Source organism: Euphorbia lathyris, chromosome 1 (genome assembly GCF_963576675.1).
Source record: "Euphorbia lathyris chromosome 1, ddEupLath1.1, whole genome shotgun sequence".
NCBI lineage: Eukaryota > Viridiplantae > Streptophyta > Magnoliopsida > Malpighiales > Euphorbiaceae > Euphorbia > Euphorbia lathyris.
In genome coordinates, this window is record NC_088910.1 from 22,715,652 (window position 1) to 22,729,033 (window position 13,382).

Below are 13,382 nucleotides of genomic sequence, written 5' to 3' on the forward strand. Positions count from 1 at the left end.
CAGTTGGAATGCGAGGCCCTTCACGCAGCTTGGGCTAGGTTCCGAAAGTTGCTCCGAAACTGCCCCCACCATGACATCCCAAAGCACGACTTGGTAAGCACTTTTTACCATGGGTTAACCCCCATTAACCGTGCGACTGTTGATTCCGCTGCAGGTGGGGATCTATTTCGGAAGTCAGCTAGTGAGGCCTACAAGCTCATTCATGAGCTCGCAAGGAAAAGTGTGCAATGGCAAGAGGATCGGCTTGCCGGCCCGTCGCGACACTAGACGTTCGCTGTGGAGAAAGAGGCTCCGAAAAGCTCCATAGCGGAAATGAACAAGAAACTTGACTCGTTGATCGCCCAATTGAGCCTCAATAAAAGTGTGCAGGTCCTGATGTGCACTCACTGTGGTGGAGATCATGATGCGTTTAATTGCCAAGCCGGTAGCCCTTTTACCGGCGATGCCGAAAACGTAAGTTATATAGGAGGCAACCAAAGGTATAATTCTCATCCGAACTCCTATTCTCACCATAATAATAATAATAATAACGGCGGATGGAGGCCTCGGTACCAACACCCGAACTTATTATATGGCAATAATAATAACGTGTTGAGGCCCCCATCCGGCTTTGAGCAAGAATTTTGGGAAAACGGGCTCGGGCAATCACAAGCCGCGCCCGGTAATCGGAACGCTCCACCTTCCAACAATGTACACGACCAATCGGTCACGTCCTTGTTGAAGGACATATTAACCCGTCTTTCCGATAGCGAAGTGTTTTGTAGGGATCTTAGCCGCCAGGTGGCCCACCTAAACCGTCAACAATAAGAAAGGCCACTAGGGACTCTCCCGGCGAACACCGAACAGAACCCGCGGGGTAAGAATAGGGAATCCGGACAAGTAATAACGCTCCTCAACAATAGGAGTTCGGACCCGTCAAGTTCCAACCCGGACATCTTGCCCTAACCCGCAGCGTGAGAAAGTCGAGCTACTTCGACTATAAACGTAGCATCGGTTTGAATTACTCGAATCTTTTTGTTTATATGAATTATAAATTTTTGTTCTTTTCTCTTCTCTTTATTTTTTCCTTTTTAAGTAATTGTTCTACATTTTATTTTCGTTTGTATTTTGATTTTTTGCTTTTATTTTATTTTTAGCCTAGTTTTTATTATTTGTAAAAAAAAAAAAAATCAAAAGAAAATCAAATCCCACATTAATCCAAAAAATTTTAAGGTACGCGGGACGCATAACCCCATACGCCCCGCGTATCTCACGATTAATCCCAATAAGTGCCACATAGAGGACACGCGGGGCGTACCCTAGGGTACGCCGCGCGTATCCTCGGGGAGTTGTGAATCACAGCTCCCCATGGCAGCCTTTCTTTTGTCATAACTTCCCATCACTCCTCTTCCCCAAAAATCTTTCCCACTTCTCCACTCCACCTCTTCTTCCATCCAATCAACTTCCACCCTTTCAAATTCAAATCTTTAACTTCCCTCCACAATAAATTAACATTAACTACCCTCTTAATTTTAAAATTAAAACACCCAAAAAATTAATTAAACATAAAAACCATAAAAACATTAACACCTCATTAATAATATCATGAATTAAAACTCCAAAAAAATATTCAAAATACATCTCAAAAAAAAAACCGAAAAAGATTCTTCACAATCCGTCTTTACGCGCGGCGTACCCCCTTGTACGCCCCGCGTCCCTGCCTTTTTCTTCCATCCAAAAGGGCAGGAGGTGCATTACGCGTGGCGTACCCCCATGTACGTCCCACGTATTGCACCCCCATTATGTAATTAGCGCTCCAAAAGATGGGATACGCGTGGCGTGGCAGCTTCACGCCGCGCGTACCCCTCCTAGGGATCCGAGTTTCACTTGGATCCCCACTTCCTCCCTATAAATATCCTTCCTTTTTTCCCTCTTTTTCTCTACTTATTAACCCAACTCTTCCCCAACACTCATCTACCACTCCTTCTACTTCTCCTCCCTTCCTTACTATTGTCATGGCACGAAAAAGAGCCGCCGACATACGCCCCCCACGGTCCACTCGGGCCCGATCCTCCCATTCCGCACAAAACCAACAATCACCTCCACCTCCCGAATGGGAGGAAACACCCCCCCTCACCCACCTATACCGGGCCCCTTTTCACCTTCTCACCGAGGAGGAGGCCACCCGGTACGAAGACCTTTGTGCCGCCACCATCATGGAGCTTCCATATATCCCACGTAGCGTGCTCGATCAACACGATCTCGGCACGCCTTTTAAAGCTCGTCTTCGTGCCCTCGGGTGGTATGACATCTATAATAAAGAATACCACGTGTACCCCTCCTTGGTCCTTGAGTTCTACACCACCCTCACCTCCAACAACGTCCCCGGAGCCGCACTCTTCAACTTCCGCCTCCACAACCGCCCCTTCTCCATTGACACTCAATGGCTCCAACACCATTTCACTTTCCAAATGGAGGGGGGCAGATCCAGTTGGCCGCACTCTTCAACTTCCGCCCTGTTCCTGCGCCCCGCGTATTTGAGTCTCTGACTCCAAAAACAATAAACACACCCCCTTACGCGGGGCGCCCTCCCTATTACGCCCCGCGTATTTGAGTCTCTGACTCAAAACGCATTACAAATGCTACCCTACGCGGGGCGCCCCCCTGGGCACGCCTCGCGTAGGGCCCCTGACCACTAAGGGTCTTCTTCTTTTCCTTATTCTTACTTTATTTTTGTTTTTGTTTTAACTTCTTTTTTGCGATGCCCTTGGAATAGGCGTCATTTTAAATAACGCGGAGGGCCGTGCAACCCCGCACTTTTAGTTTGGTTTGCACTACCAAAAACAAAAATAAAAATAACAACAAAATAATTAAACTCATTTATTGACTCTTTAAAATTTTCCCGACACGCCATCCCTCCTTCGGAAATTAATTAAAGTTCCGTTATTTGTCATCAAAAAAATAAAAGCGTCGGAACATAAATGAATGATTCAATTAAGAGATTTTAGTCTTGATCTTAAAGTTAGGGAATTTGTGCAAAACTTAGAATTAGTACTAAACTAAGACATTGAGTCTTAACCCAAATGTTATCTCCATAATAAACTTTAAAAATGCAATAAAAACGGGATAGTTGAGAATTTAGCGAAGACTTGATAGTACACAATTTAAACCCGAATCTTTGTGAGGTATTCTTGAGCCTAAAAGAGTTCGTACGAGAACTCTAAATTCTTTCACAATTTTTCGAGAGCTTTGACTTCACTCGACTCATAGAATTTGCATCCAATACCGGGTTAAGTACACTTATTTGTGGTAAAAAGGCAATAGATGATAAACCGAACCCACTTAGGCTAATTTTTCTTAATTTATTTTTCTCGTTTTTATTAAACATTAGGAAACCCCTTCGAGCCTATTAACCAACTTTTTTTGTTAATACCCTCTTAACATTTAACCATTTTTCCTCTTGTTCAATTACCGACATAATCAAATTGCACCCAAATTACCCGAAATAAGTCACGACCTTAGCAAATGAGCACCATAAGTTCTCAAAATTTTGTTTTTGTGCCTCTATCAAAACAAAGGATACAATAAAAATAAAAAGGCATTCTCAAGCTCCACCCGAGCAATTTTGAAGTATATTTTGTAAAATTCGCCAAGGCCGAAATAAACAATGATACGGTGCAATCACAAAACGGTATTTTTGAACTCGAGTTTCTTTAAACTAACCACTAAAGAAGCCACCCACATTACAACCCCCCTCCGGGTTCATTTTTAATGTTGCTTAACCATATTTTAGGAGGAAAAACCCGGATGAAAATGCAAATTCAACATGATCTCAAGTAAGTGCAAAGAAGAGTGCTAAAACACCGACCCACCTAAAATTGAGCGTAAGAGCGAAATCTCTTGGTGAGATACTATCGGGTTCTCAAAAGATAATCAACCCCCGTTAATATTGCCTATTAAATCTTGATCATGGAGGTTTCAAGCAAGTTTCGTACTCAATTGTTTGCGTAGGTACTTACCGAAACCTTTGCACAAAACCATAACTTTGAAATCAAGCACTTGACAAAACCAACCTTCGGTTTGTTTCTTAATTTTCTCAATCCCTTGTCTTTCGATTTCTTTTACTTGAGGACAAGTAAAACTTTAAAGTCCGAGGAGGTTTGATAGGGGTATTTTACCCCTATCTTTTAGAGTGATTTACGGGTTGATTTTGGATAAAATAAATAAGTTTAATTACAAAAATAAAGTGTTTTGATAAAATAAAGAAAATAAAAACGTCAAGCTAACTCGGCTCGTAAGATTTGTATTTCAGGTACGAGCAAGGAGCAAAAATCTACTCAAATACGCGGGGCGTATAATCCTTTACGCGGGGCGTGAAACATGTGTCAGCAATAACTGCCTTATCCGCAGGAGCCATGTGGAATTGACTCAGAATACATGGGGCGTATGACACATGTCGGCAATAATTGGCCTAATCCTGAAAGTCAGACTGCACTGTCCCCTTGAGTCAACTCTTCGTACGCGGGGCGTATAACCATACACGCGAGGCGTACCAAGCAATTCTTCAATGATAAAAACTCAGAGACTCTTTTATGTGGGGCGTACTTCAGCTACGCACGGCGTAAAAGCCCCAATTCAAGCAATAAAACTTCAGAGACTCAAACACGCGGGGCGTACAACCTTTTACGCAGGGCGTGCTTGAGACAACAAGACAACGAATTGGTCCACATGTAGGAGATTTCTGACGGAATGGGCATTTACGTGGGGCGTAGACCACTTCACGCGGGGCGTATCATGGGATTTCTGCACCAAATAATGTTGCTCCGTACTTGTACTTTGTGAAATTACAAACTTGCCCTTGCTTGATGTCTATAAATAGGAAGCTCTTGAACTTCATTTGAAACCAACCAAGAGATAATTACATACTAGAGAGCAACTATACTTGTTTTATTACTTGTTGTAGTATAGATTCAGTTTTTGTAGCTAAACTCTCCACCTCGAGAGCTTGTTCAGTTGTTTCGGCATTCCATCAAAGTTCCGCTCCACCATTCGTCACCAAGCTCGAGAGTTCCACCTCCACGACCTAGGAGATGTCTTTGAGTCCGGTTAGCTAGTTTCAAGGGCGGATTCTCCCCTTTTACGTGCTAATTAGCTTGTACTCTTCCTATGTACTAGGCTTGGTTGTATTCCATTTATATACATTTCATATTTATAATTTCATGATTTATAATCTCTATTTCCCTTTACGTGTTAGTGTTTGCTACTTGTTTTGATATTGATAATTGACTATTGTGTAGGAGAACGCGATTTCCGACGCCATTCGGGCTATCCTTAGGGAGTTATATAGGTGTTGCCCTATCGGAAGTGACAAACCGGAAACCGTAGGAATTGACAAACCACGGAACTTACGGGCCCTAGTTTTTAATTCCCCCGCATTAGACACGCCTTGACTAGGAATTACGTAGTCTAAGTGCTTCACGGGTCGGTCCTACTATACTTAGTCGTCTTTGCAAGAGTAAATTATTATCCGTAAACATTTAGAGTCATTATTTATCGTGGTTATAACTTATCGATATTCATCCCACTTCATAGGGTTTTAGCTACATAAATCTGTGTCGCCAATAGTTAGGAATAGTGTGTAGTTGTGTCTTACTTCATCCCAAAGTAATCGTCGCTTAAATAACATACGAAACCGAGTCGTCTAATACTTGTAATTATAAATCCTGTGGATTCGATACCCGGTCTTAATCGGATTATTACTTGATACGACGGGGTACACTTGCCCCTAAGTAGTCGTAGCGTCTAAGTAGAGTCAAGAGCAATTTATAAAGATCACATTCATAGACATAGAGTCCGCACTCATAATATATACATTTCGTCGTAGAAACTCTACCACTAGGCGTCGCGCTATCAAGGGTCCGGCAAGCCGATCTTCTTGCCACTAGACACTTTTCCTAGCTAATTCGTGGATGAGCTCATAAGCCTCGCTTGCCGATTTTCAAAACAAATCCCCACCTGCAGCGGAATCAACGGTTGCACGATTAGTGGGAGTTAAACCATGGTAGAAGGTACTTACCAAATCATGCTTAGGGATGTCATGGTGGGGGCAGTTTCGGAGCAACTTCCGAAACCTAGCCCAAGCTGAGTGAAGGGCCTCGCATTCAAGTTGCCTAAAGGACGTGATATCGTTCCTCAACTTAACCGTTTTGGACGGCGGGAAGTAGTAGGAAAGGAACTCCTTCTCAAGCTCCTCCCATGATGTAATTGATCCCGCCTCAAACGAGTGCAACCACTCCAACGCTTGTCCTGTCAAAGAGAAAGGAAACAACTTTAGTCGTACAGCCTGAACCGGAACACCGTTTTGCCGAGAAGTGTCGGCACACATAAGAAATTTATCGAGATGTTCGTTAGGGTTCTCATGGAGTTCCCTTCCGAATTGACCAAGTTGTTGGATTAGTTGGATCATGCTAGTCTTTATTTCATATGTGTTGGCCGGAATGGTGGGAGCGACGATTCCATTGCGATTTTGAGGGCGATGCGGAGCAAGAATCTCCATCATCGATCGCGTGTCATTGCCTCCTCCATTGCGGTTGTTGTTCACGGGTTGAATAGGCGGCCTTTGGTTGGCCTCGGGTTGGTTAACTTCATTGTTGAGGTTGGCAATTTTCTCTCTCCGAATCCTACAAAGAGTACGTTCGATTTCAAGATCAATAGGAACGAGAGTATCACTCCGAGATCGGGTGCACATAAAATAAAAAAGTAGATAACAAAATTTTAAGTACACAAAGAATGTTGTTATTAGAAGGTAATATAAACAATTTATACAAAAAGAATGCTTAAACTAACAATAAAACGTTTTTGTCTAATATTGCAAGAAATTATAAATCCCCAGAAACGGCGCCAAAAACTTGATGCGTATCCGGTAGAGTGATGAAATATAACGATGAGTGTGTGCTAGGGCTATGGATGTGATCTCTCTAAATGCTTAGACTCTACTAGATGCTACAACGTAGGGGCGAGTGTACCCCGTCGTATCAAGTAATAATCTGGTTAAGACCGGGTATCGAATCCGCGGGATTTATAACTACAAGTATTAGACGACTCAGTTTTACACGTTATTTAAGCGGTGAATACTTTAGTGGTTGGGTAACAACTATAAACTAGAGAAAATTTTCATGTGTTTCGAGCCCCTCTTCGGGTGATGATAAGTTACAACCTATGATAAACGACACGGAATATAAACGATTACTGGTTTTACTCTTGCAAAGACGACTATTAATAGACCGAATGATAGGGGTCAAAAACCCCTATATTTTAGTACGGTTTTAGGGACTATTTTGTATCTTTTCTTTTCTTTTTATTTACTTTAATAGCAATTTATTATTGTTTTGTCAATTTTAGGTTTTTAAATTACTTTTCAGCTTTTTATTAAATATTCCTAACTTTTGTCAAGTATTTTGTCACTTTTAATAAATTAATCTCTATTTATTATTTTGAGCTTTATCTGTACCCAAAATTAAGAAATTAACCTACCAAAAATAAATCAAATTTGACTTGGTAATTAAAAAGGATTTTTGGTAGGGTAATTAATTAATTTCGGATGAATTATCTAAATAATATTTTATGAGATTATGTGCAGATTTTTAGAGATAAAGGTAGAGATTTTTAAGGATCAGAATCAAGGACCCACTCGGCGCATCAAATTCAAATAAAAGTCATGCAGAATATCTTGACAGATTTTTAGGGATTATCTTTGGGCTTTTTTTATTTAAATAATTAGATTTTTTATCCCCAAAGATAAATTAGTTTTTATTAGATAATCATTGGAGAGTTATTTTTCCATTAGAATAACTCTTTATTAATTAGTCTTTCGTTAGGAAAGCTTTTTATTAATTAGTCTTTCATTAGGAAAGCTTTTTATTAATTAGACTTTTATTAGGAATAAGTTTTATTAATTAGTTTTCCATTAGGAATAGGTTTTAGTTTTTCATTATAAATAGTTCCATTTGTTAGGAATTATTGTCATCTTTCATTATTGTAAATTACCTTAGCTTTTCACCATTGAAGAATTCTCTCCACCTTCTCCATCTCCTTCAACCTCCATTGAAGAAGCTCCGAAGCTCCATCCACCGAGAATTATTCAAGGTCCGTCCTTAAGACCTAGGAAGCCGACTGCAGGATAGACAGGTTCCCTGAAAGGGATTTTCGTATCACCTTTTATCTTACTATGTTTGTACCCTTTGATACAGTCTATGAATCCTAGGCTATCACTTATCAGGGCATGGTCATACACTTCTTCAGTTCCACTTATCAAGTGGCCAGTGATATCAGCTCACCGTTAGGTAAGTGATAATTCCTTTACTTCACTTATCTACAACGATGTGTTCACCGATTCACCCAACATAACCATATTTGGCATCCTGTTAGGGACATGTTAGGCGTATATTAAAGTGAACCAAATTCCACATCGTTTACTATAATGAAATCAGGTCTGGAGATAATAGAGTTCTACATATAGAAAGATCAATGAGACGTCCACCATGAATCCTTCTAGAACAGATCGGTCCAGTCCCATATTGAGCTACATCAATACATACATGCATCCATCTCTGACTATACAAGTATTGCAGTTGTACATTCAACACTACTGCACATATACTGGACATATAGACCACACGCATATTTTCATAGTGCCCGCATATTTTCATATATATATATATATATATATATACACTATTTAATTAGATTTACTTATTATTTGTGGGACTTTTCCATCAATCTATTTAATTAACTGTTACCAAATTGGTTTTCTAAAGTTAAGAATCTAGAGTTAACAAATTAACAAATTAAGTGGTCCAATGCAAAATAAACAAGTTTATATCTTATTTTGAGACATTAACTCTAAAAATAACGGATTAAGTTTATTTCTCTATATTAAACTTGTGATACTTCACTATAAATCGATGCCAAAACTCATAATTCTTCAATAAATCTAAATGTATCAAAACATGTTTTCTTGTCAAAGAACGAATCTCTATAATGTAATTCTTATCTTCTTTTTAATTATGAAATATTTCTAAGGGGTAGGTTTTATATCACTTCATTAAATTTAATCTGATTTTTCTACAGGTTATTGGGATTATTTACGTGTTTGTAGCGGTGGCATCAGTCGATGTGGGTATATCGGCATGGGCCAAGGCTCGGCCAATGCAATACTCGGCCTTAAATTGCCGAAAGCATAGCGCACTTCTGACAGATTTTGGTGGAGTTGGCGACGGAAAAACAATGAACACAAAAGCATTTACTACAGCTATGCAGAAGATGAGTCAATTTGGAAAAGATGGAGGTGCTGAACTTATTGTACCATCAGGGAAATGGTTAACTGGTGCTTTCAATATCACTATTAGTCATTTCACTCTTTTTCTTGAAAAAGATGCTATTATTCTGGCCTCTAAGGTATTGTCTTTGAGATTCTATTATGAAATATAAATACTGAATGGTCCAAAACCCGTTCAATTAATGTCAATTATAGAAAGCTTGAAGCATTATTTCTCTTTTGTTTTTTAGAATGAGGCAGATTGGCCTGTAATTGCACCATTGCCCTCCTATGGGAAAGGAAGAGAATCAGACGGTAGCAGGTTCAATTCTCTCATCTCTGGTACAAATCTCACAGATGTAGTGATCACTGGTAATTCAAATCAAATTTTCCCGCTCCATATATGTTTTTTTATAATGAAATAAGCATTATTCATCATAAAAATAATCATATTGAGATTAATGGATCATATTTGATTATAATTATATATATTAGGTAACAATGGAACGATCGATGGTCAAGGTAAATCATGGTGGGATAAATTCAAACAAAAGAAATTAAAGCATACTCGACCATATCTGATTGAGATAATGCATACTAATCAACTTCAAATCTCCAATATCACTGTCACCAACTCTCCTTCATGGCATATTCATCCCATTTATTGCAAGTATGTTTCACCAATTCATCATTTTCTTTTATTTTTTAATTTCAGCCATTTGTTAGTTATTAATAAATGTTCATATAATAATTTTGCAGGAATGTGATTATCCAATGGGTGACGGTTCTTGCACCAGTTCTCGTCCCTAACACAGATGGAATTAATCCAGGTTTTCCCCTTAAAGTTCTATGAGTTTAATTGTAAAGAATTTTTTTATTTTGGTGCACAAATATTTGTTTCTGGCTCGGTCACTGATTAAAAATGATTTATATGCAGATTCGTGCACGAATATTCGGATCGAAGACTGTTTCTTACAATCAGGAGATGACTGCATAGCAGTAAAGAGTGGATGGGATCAATATGGTATAAAGTACGGAATGCCAACAAAAGATTTAGTAGTAAGAAGAGTAACATGCATATCCCCGGATAGTGCAACCGTAGCTCTTGGTAGCGAAATGTCTGGCGGAATCGAAAACATTAGAATCGAAGATGTCACAGCTCTCAACACCCAATCTGCTATCCGAATGAAAACAGCAATTGGGCGTGGTGGTTATGTTCGAGACATTTTTGTAAGAAAACTAAGGCTCTATAATCAGTATTATGGGTTCTGGATGACAAGTTCTTACAGTCAACATCCCGACAATGGATGGGATAGAAATGCATTGCCAAACATTAGCCGAATTTACCATGACGATATTATAGCGACGAATGTCACTATTCCGGCGCGTATAGAGGGGATGAAGAACAATCCTTTTACTGATATTTGTATCTCTAATGTCAACATGAAATTGACAGCTAAACCAAAAAAACTACTTTGGAATTGTACCGATGTCATAGGAGTTGCAAGCAATGTTACTCCCAAACCTTGCTCTGCTTTCACCGAGAAACCTAACTTTAAGTGTCAATTCCCGACGGATAAGCTCGCCATTGAAACTGTTCAGCTTAAAACCTGCTCCACTAGTGGCACTCCTTGAGCTTTTGCAATGACATGTCTATTATTGTATTCATAACTAATATTGTATGCAAACAAATTTATTCATGAGACTTTTACATGGTTAATCTTCTTTTAACAATCCAATTCTTAATTCCTCTTCCTTTTTTTAGAATAGACTGTGTTTGTTTTATTCTAAATTGCTAGTGTATAATTTTATTGGCAAAAGGCATATCATCAAGTTTCTCAATTTAACACAATGAGAGCTCTCTAGTGGTCATAATCGCTCATATCAAGTCACTAGTTACTAAGAAAAATATAGATTTTAAGAAAACCTAGATAACCAATTACAAGTGAAATCACCCAAACCGATAAATATTGAAGCAAAATTTAAAAGAAACAAACATTTTGTTGAAGATTATTATAAAGCTTTACTTATTCTCCAATTCAATGGTGTTTTAGAGTAACAAGGTGTTTGGTGCCATTCTAAGGTGAATTGGATCGGATTCCGAGCGTGCCATTAGCTTTTTCTAACACTACAAAAGAACTCTAAATTGGATGTATCTTCTAATCAAACGAAAGTGTAAAGGACAGAAAAGAGCCTAAAGTTCGTTGCGGAATCTAGAACACTGATTATAACTACACTGTGACATTGCTTAAAAAAGAGAATTCAAAGGTAAAAAGTTGTTTGCATTGTATTGAATGAGATTGTTGGCATAATTGGAAGACTAGATCTAGAACTTACAAGTTGAAAGTTAATCAAAATGACTAAACTAAGGCTATAGAATAGCGATAGCCCGTAATTTGAGAATTGTTTGAATTCCATTAGGATTGAGTTTGATTTGATTTCATTTTGTTGCATTGGTTTGAGTTGGATCATGTTTCCTTCGTTTTCTCTACTTTAAATACTTCAGCTGATGGTGCTCATAACCGCTACGCCCCACGTCCTTGTTCCCACTAACCCGAGTCTCCCAGCTAGTTCCTTAATGCGATGGGTTCTGTTTCTTCATTAACTGCCCACGTTCCCACTTGCCACGTCTCCTGTATTCAAGCTTCTCTAACACTGGTCTGTGGGGTGTGTTTACCGCTTCCCCTTAAACTCTACCTTTCCAATTCTTAATTCCTCTTCCTTTTTTAGAATAGATTGCGTTAGCTTTGTGTTATTCTAAATTGCTAGTCCATAATTTTATTGGCAAAAGTCAAATCAAGTTTCTCAATTCAACACATTGAGCCCTCTACTGGTCATAATCGCTCATATCAAGTAATTAGTTACCAAAAAAATATAGATGTTAAGAAAAGCTAGATAACCGATTCCAAGTGAAATCACCCAACCCGATAAATATTGATGCAAAATTTAAAAGAAACAAACATTTTGTTGAAGATTGTTATAAAGCTTTACTTATTCTCTAATTCAATGGTGTTTTAGCGTAACAAGGTTATTATAAAGCGTTACTTATTCTCCAATTCAAGACTGAAATTCCTAAATTAGCTGAATCCCAAAAAAGCAAGTAAGTGAATAAACAGCGAAAGGAGCATGGTATTTCTTCAAGAAAATTGCTTGTAAAACTATCCAACTTGACCAGCAAATACAATGACCAGAGCAACAAATACAGCCCAATGTTCAATTCCTTGCCTTTTCCTCTCCTAATGGTATCAATAACTCCACCTCCCATGAGTAAATGGGTGGTTCTTTATGCAAGGTTATAACTGAAGCTCCGATGAAGGAAGCAAGAGTCCCAAGTATCTTTACTAGGCACCGTAACAGAACCCAACTTGAAGAAACTGAACACTGTTAAAATATTGTATTCTCCTAATTAAAGCCTATTGAAAAGTTTCCATGTCATTTTTCTAACAAGTAATTCAAGTAACTGAATTACGAACCTTTTTCAGTTTCTCTGGTAAACGAAGTCTTCCTTTCTACACTGCAAGAACTATTGGAAAGTCTTGGAATGAAGATTTATGTTTTCCCACCTATCGTTACTTTATAGGTGTAATACTTTTAGTTTCTCTGACGGTATAAATATCAAACTTCCCTCCATTAATAAGATAACCGTTTATCATATTTCTCTCTCTCTCTCTTAAATCTCCTTATCTCTCTAAGATGTTATCACAGCAACTGCTAATCTAGAATCGTCTTCTCTATTCTTCTTTTTCGTTCACCCTGACTAAACCTAGATATCTCCATGTGGCTCTCACCTCTCAAACCAATGGTGGAAACAAGAGTTGTTACGATTCAACATCACAGGGGAACAAATTAAATAGATCTGGTGAAAATGATGACGACAAGAAATCTAACATTTCATTCGATCCAACAGAGGAGGAGATCTAGAGCTCGCCATTCATAAATCATTTATCTAATGATAATCGAGGAATCATTCTAGTTACTGGACTTTTAGCTAGAAATAGATATTATATAATGTAAAGTCATTCTATTATTCATGCGTACAAAGCAAAGAGGAAGCTGATGTTCATTATAGAGGATGATCTAAAACTAC

General features: G+C 38.7%; 1 protein-coding gene across 1 annotated transcript; it reads left to right on the forward strand.

Moving 5' to 3' along the window:
• Nucleotides 1-9,186: 9,186 nt before the first annotated feature.
• Nucleotides 9,187-10,930, forward strand: LOC136217294 (probable polygalacturonase). Its single transcript, XM_066003903.1, has 5 exons — nucleotides 9,187-9,435; nucleotides 9,547-9,667; nucleotides 9,791-9,965; nucleotides 10,055-10,125; nucleotides 10,233-10,930. Exons 1-5 carry the CDS (start codon nucleotides 9,187-9,189, stop codon nucleotides 10,928-10,930), a joined length of 1,314 nt encoding a protein of 437 aa, XP_065859975.1.
• The last annotated feature ends 2,452 nt before the right edge of the window (nucleotides 10,931-13,382 follow it).